Source organism: Ctenocephalides felis, unplaced genomic scaffold (assembly GCF_003426905.1).
Source record: "Ctenocephalides felis isolate EL2017-DRISC unplaced genomic scaffold, ASM342690v1 CF-g0.4_SCAFFOLD_00845, whole genome shotgun sequence".
NCBI classification, from domain to species: Eukaryota; Metazoa; Arthropoda; class Insecta; order Siphonaptera; family Pulicidae; genus Ctenocephalides; species Ctenocephalides felis.
In genome coordinates, this window is record NW_020536999.1 from 86563257 (window position 1) to 86569947 (window position 6691).

Here is a 6691-nt window from a genome sequence, read left to right on the forward strand (position 1 = left end):
TTCGGCCCATTACAATAACTTACCCTACGGGAAGTTAAAAATTCAAAATGACTTGAAACGTCGAAAAGTTAGCAAATTGCACTTTCTGGCAAACACAAACTTTTCTTTTATAAAATTTAATAAAAACGTATGCTTTTTGTAACAAATTCGATTACTATTATAATATGGGATTAAATTAAGAGATTATCATTACAAACTTTTTATGAACCGTACATTCAAAATAAGTTTTTACAAAAATACCTTAGATATCAATGATATCTACTAGGTATGACGAGTTTACTGAATGTCGATCGTTTTTTTCTACAATATGTAGACTAAGATTTAAGATTTAACCATACATACACTCCGTTTCACCTGAATAAAATTGGGATCAATATCGATCCTAATTGCTAATGCTTGGGTGGAGCGACTAGGGAGGATGCTGAGCACGCCATTATGGATAACTATATACAATCAAATAAAATAAAAGTGTAAGGATAACTTATAAAATGCATATGACTAATGTACGTGTACACAAAGCCAACAAATCAACAATAAAAAAAGGAGTGGCTGAACCGATTTATCCTGATTTATTGATTAATTGTACTAATCCAGGAAAGATTTAAATGGTGATAAACTGAGAAAAAAATTAAGTAATGACAACTTTGGCAGTCAGGTGAAAGTAGCAATTTATTTTAAATACACAGAAAATTATTACAAAACTAATAATAGTTTTGTAATAATTATCTATATATTTAAAATAAATTGCTGTTATTTATCTGGATCAAACTCAAGAATGGCTGATAGAATTGGGATCAAATACCCGATCCTAATTGCTATTGTTTGGGTGGAGTGACTAGGGCGGATGCAGAGCACGCACGCACGCCATTTTGGAGTGCAAAAAATGGGAAAGGGGTAGGCAAGAACTATGGTGGGAGATAATAAAGCAAAAAATCTCCTTCCCAACCAATTTTATAACATTATTCACAAAGAAAAGGATATATGGTGCGCCATATAATTATATACAATCAAATAGAATAAAAGTGTAAAGATAACTTATAAAATGTATTTGCTTGATTACGTATATACAAAGTCATATATTAAATATTATCACATTTTTAATTGTTAAACAAATAACGCATTAGCAATGCTAAAAATAAAAATATAACATGCAGAAGACATACAAATGTTCATTATATCATTCTATCATAAATTTGATAAATTATCATTATATCAAATTTTCTGTGCAGAAAAATATAATATTTTATAAATTATAATTTTTTGTAAAAGATTCCTTATAGCTAATTAATTTTTATTTAAGGTCGTAGAATCTTGAAATTGTAATATATATATATATATATATATATATATATATATATATATAATAATTTATAAATAATATTATAATTATTTTATTGAACTAGTTTTGATACTATGTTTGTGTCATCTTCAGCAAAATTCTATAATATTTATATAAAGTATTAAAGAGAATACAATACATGTAACATGAATACAATTTTCTTTAAATATATATATATATATATATATATATATATATATATATAATAATAATAATACTTTATATAAAAAATTATAGTATTATGCTGAAGAAGACACAAATGTAGTGTCGAAACTAGTTCAATAACGAAATTATAAAATTATTTATATTTTTTATTCAACAACCAATATATATATATATATATATATATATATATATATATATATATATTTGCTTTGCTCATATTTATAATCATACTTGTAAATAGTTTATAGCTATATTTTGATCATAATTTAACAAAAATTAAAAATTATAAGAAGAGCTTTAAATTATACTTCATTGAGATTTAAATATTTATTTATTTACATAAAAGTTTTATCAACGAATGCATCAATATGATAGAATTGTTCTATCAAATTAAAGTTATCAAATGCTACAATGATCTATTTTATCAATGCAGTCTATCCATGTGTCTCTTCAAATTATTCGATTGTGAAAACGCTTGATGACATATTTCACAAACGTGAGGCTGCTTATTCTCGTGTATAAGCTTATGCCGCTTCAAACTGTCCAGAACACTAAAACTTTCATCACATTTCTCACATTTATATTTTCTAACTTCCCCATGACCATCCATATGTCTTTTTAAATTACTTTTCCTAGTAAATGTTGTACCACATATTTCACATTTGTGATTATGTGCAGGCCCCGAATGTGTTTCCATGTGAATTTTTAAATTATAAGATTGTGCAAAAGATTTATTGCACTCCTTGCATTCAAACCGACGCTCACCGGTGTGAATCCTCATGTGTCTTGACAAATCATTGTTCGCTGTAAATGATTTATCACATAGTTTGCATTGAAAAGGCTTATCACCAGTATGGAGACGTTTATGCCTTTCTAAGTCACTTTCAAAGATGAAGCCTTTGTAACAAAATTCACAAGTGTAAGGTTTAATCTTCTTGTGGGAATACAAGTGAATACCCAATCTGCAAGGAGTGCTGTAGATTTTATTGCATTTTGGACATTGAACACGCTTTTTTCTTCTACGTCTCCTAGGCTTTTTTGTACCTTCTTCATCACTGTTGGATTCATAATAATCTATACATTTATTGGCATTGCGTTTATATGTTTTTGGGCTGTTGAATATTGAATGTGGCATTGGATCAAATTCAGACTCACTAAAAAATAAATCTGATTCTAACTGAGTCTCTTGACATTGTTTATCTGATTCTTGATTAGAGTCGGAAAACTCCAAGTCTTGAGGATCACATTGTGTTTCACAAGAATAAATATTTTTTGAATCCATTTTGTCTTTGTTTTTAATTGTAATTGACTTTGATGTAATAAATAATATAATATGTAATACCTTTGAAAATGAATTTCAATTAGGTTATGTTCAACAAAAATCACATTTTCTGTTTTTGTAATGTCAACATTAAACAAGAGCGTATTAATTTGTATACTAAAAATACTCACTATTATTTTACTTCAAACTTAATGTATTATTGTGTTATATCATTTATTTTGTTAAAATACTTCATTAATAACAAATAAATTCGTTGAACGCTTATTTGACATTTGTCTAAATCAAAATGGCGCCTAGTGGCGCCAAGGATGAAATTTTCAAAATAATAAATTGTTGTTTCATAGTAAATTAAAAGTACAACTAAAACGTTATATTTAATTGTAATTGACTTTTTTAACTTTTTGGTGTAATAAATAATGTATAATATATTAACTCTGAAAAATATATGGTTGTGATCAACAAAAATTATCATATTTGTGTATCTAACTTCAACAGTTAACAAGAACTTACCAATTTGTATGTTATAATACTTATATTTTGCTTTAAATTTATTGTATTATTTATTTTATTAGATTATTTCATTAAAAATAAATAAATTTTTTAAACGCTTATTTGACATTTGCCTAAATCAAAATGGCGCCTGGCGGCGCCAAAGATGAAGTTTTCAAAATAACGGTTTGTTGTTTCATAATAAATTAAAAGTAGAACTACATCGTTATATTTAATTATAATTGACTTTTTTAGTTTTTTGGTGTAATAAATTATGTATAATATATTAACTCTGCAAAATAATAGTTTGTGATCAACAAAAATTATATTTGTCTATCTAACGCCAACAGTTAACAAGAACTTACCAATTTGAATGTTATAAAACTTTTATTTTGCTTGAAATTTATTGTATTTTTTAGTTTATTGGATTATTTGATTAGAAATAAGTAAATTCTTTAAACACTTTTTTGACATTTGTCTAAATCAAAATGGCGCCAAAGATGAAATTTCAAAATAAGAAATTGTTATTTCATAGTGAGTAAGTGATTTTTATGACTTTTTAATGTAATAAATAATGTGTAATATATTAACTTTGTAAATTAATTCAACCAATCATTCAATTAATTAAGCCAACAAAAAATATAAAGTCGATATAAAGTGAACACTTAACAATATCTTACCAATTTGTTTGTTATAAACCTTTTATTTTGCATTAAATTTATTGTATTACTTAGTTTATTGGATTATTTTATTAAAAATAAATTAAAATTAATACACTTTTTTGACATTTATCTAAATCAAAATGGCGCCAAGGATGCAATTTTCAAAATAATAAATTGTTGTTTCATAGTAAATTAAAAGTAGAACTACTTACTACTTAAAAGTAGAACTACATAGAATTACATTTATAACTTTTTAATGTGATAAATAAATATAAATAAAATAATTAACTTTGTAAATTAATTCCAAATTTTAGTCAACACAAAATATAGAGAATAATATTTGTCAATATAAGGTGAACAGTTAACAAGAACCTACCAATTTGTATGTTATAATACTTTTATTCTGCTTTAAATTCATTGTATTATTTAATTTATTGGATTGTTTTAAAAAATAAATCTTTCAAAATATGATCTTTGAACACTTTTTTGACATTTGTATAAATAAAAATGGCGCCAAAGATAACATTTTCAAAACGTATAAAAATTTTGTAGGTTTGTGTTTAGAATAAATTAAAAATAAAACTGAATAATTATTTTGAGTGATACAATTTACAAAGAACTTATCAGTTTGAATTTTAAAAACACGTACTTTATTTTGCTTTAAATTTTATGTTTCATAAACATATTGTAAATTCTTTGAACCTTTTTTGACATTTGTGTAAATCAAAATGGCGTTAAGGATGAAAGTTTAAAAACATAAAATTTTTGTAGATTAATAAGTTAAAAATAAAACTGTGTAATGGTGATATGTTATTGTAAATCACGTGAAATAATACAAAAATTTGGTGTTCTTACCTTTATAAATCAATTAATTTACTTTGTCATACAAATACATCACTTTTTAATATGAAGCCAGGATTTATGTAAGTAAATGAATTACTTATTATTTATATGATAGATTTTATTTCTTATAACCTAATGAATATAATATTATTTTAACTATGCAGATGACGATTGAATAAGGTTAGTAAATAAATATATAAAAGTCTCTTTTGCAAGTAAAGCAAAATGTCAAACTAACATCAAAATGACAGTTGAACGTGAAATAGTTTGAAAACTTATAAAAATATACTGGTATTTAAAATAGATTAATAATATTATTAATATCAATAGTTTGATCTATATTGTTATATCAAATAATGAATATAATATTGCTATATTATTTACTTATCGATATTCACTGAAGATAACAAACATTCGACCATCATTCGACATACTTTGTAAGTAATTGCTTAATAAATATATCTAATTATTCTAGGGCACAAACTAAATTTAAACATACCTGTACATCAATGGGTCGTAGAGAAAATAAATTTTCCTCTTCGGCTAGTTTTAAACCCAAATATTTATATAAAATATCGATGTCGTTGAAGGAGCAAGCACAGCAGGCATATTTTGAAACATCCGAAGATAAAGGATCTTTCTACAAAACAAGTAAGTAGAAAAAATAAATAAATTATATATATATATATATATATATATATATATGTATATATATATGAACAATACAACTCTCAGATTTTTAACACACACTTTATTTAATAATTGTAGATGTTTCGAGACTATGGTATGCCACATCTTCAGTGTATTTTCAAATAGTAGAAATTATATACTAATACATTATTTAAAATTTTATTTAAAGTATATTTAATTTTTGACAAACAAAAAACACAAACTATCTCTTACAATGCTTGACACAGTACTAAACATGTGAATATATACAGAAATATTTGATCAAGCACTTCTTTTATTTACATTATAATAACATCCATTCTTGTTCCTTAATCTTCGACACTTAAGATTTGTTTTCAAATATTTCTGTATATATTTACATGTTTAGTACTGTTTCAAGCATTGTAAAAGATAGTTGGTGTTTTTTGTTTTTCAAAAGTTAAATATAATTTAAATAAAATATTCAATAATGTATTAGTATATAATATTTACTGTTTTGAAATAACACTAAAGATGAGGCATACCATGGTCTCGAAATGTCTGTAATTATTGAATAAAGTGTGTGTTAAAAATTTGAGTCTTGCAATGTTCAAATTTAAAATTTATATATATATATATATATATATATATATATATATATATGTAAAATTATTTATTTATACCAGCTTTGGCACTAAATATGCCATAATTGAACTAACGTTTAACATTGTAGTGATAGCTTAAGAAAGTCTTAAATTAAAGTAGAAAAGTTGTAATCTTTTCTAATTACTTTTGTTTGATGTAGAATGTTGTAATTTTAGTATGCCTTATTTTAACATGTCTACTATAAGGCAAATACTATAATCTATAAGTTTTCTTTGGAATTTTCAAGATGTTTATAGTTTTATGAAAAATGTATCTCCAAATAAAAGTATGTATGTTACATTGATAAAATGAATGAGTAAAGTTCTAGAAATTCATAATGATTTAATTCATAATAATAGAATGAATTGAATGAATGAATAAAAATTCACAAAAATAGAATATTTTAATTTTAGTATCTTATACATTAATATATCTGCTATGACAACAAATACTAAAATTAATAAATTATGTTAAAACTCTTCTAGATATAACTTTTTTAAAAAAGTACCTCTCGTTCTAATCACCTTCTTATCTAAGTATGTATTTCAAACTAACATGATGAACAAGAAAAGTTTTAGATTTTTATGAAATTTTGTATTTGTTTTAAAAGGATTTAAT

The 6691-nt window shown here is 24.1% G+C and overlaps 1 protein-coding gene across 1 annotated transcript; it reads right to left on the reverse strand.

The window, feature by feature from the left end:
• Positions 1 to 1928: 1928 nt before the first annotated feature.
• Positions 1929 to 2980, reverse strand: LOC113391280 (gastrula zinc finger protein XlCGF7.1-like). The gene is made up of 2 exons (XM_026627224.1): positions 2957 to 2980; positions 1929 to 2846 (listed from the first exon to the last, which is right to left on the reverse strand). Exon 2 carries the CDS (start codon positions 2784 to 2786, stop codon positions 1929 to 1931), a length of 858 nt encoding a protein of 285 aa, XP_026483009.1. The 5' UTR covers positions 2787 to 2846; positions 2957 to 2980.
• Positions 2981 to 6691: the final 3711 nt, after the last annotated feature.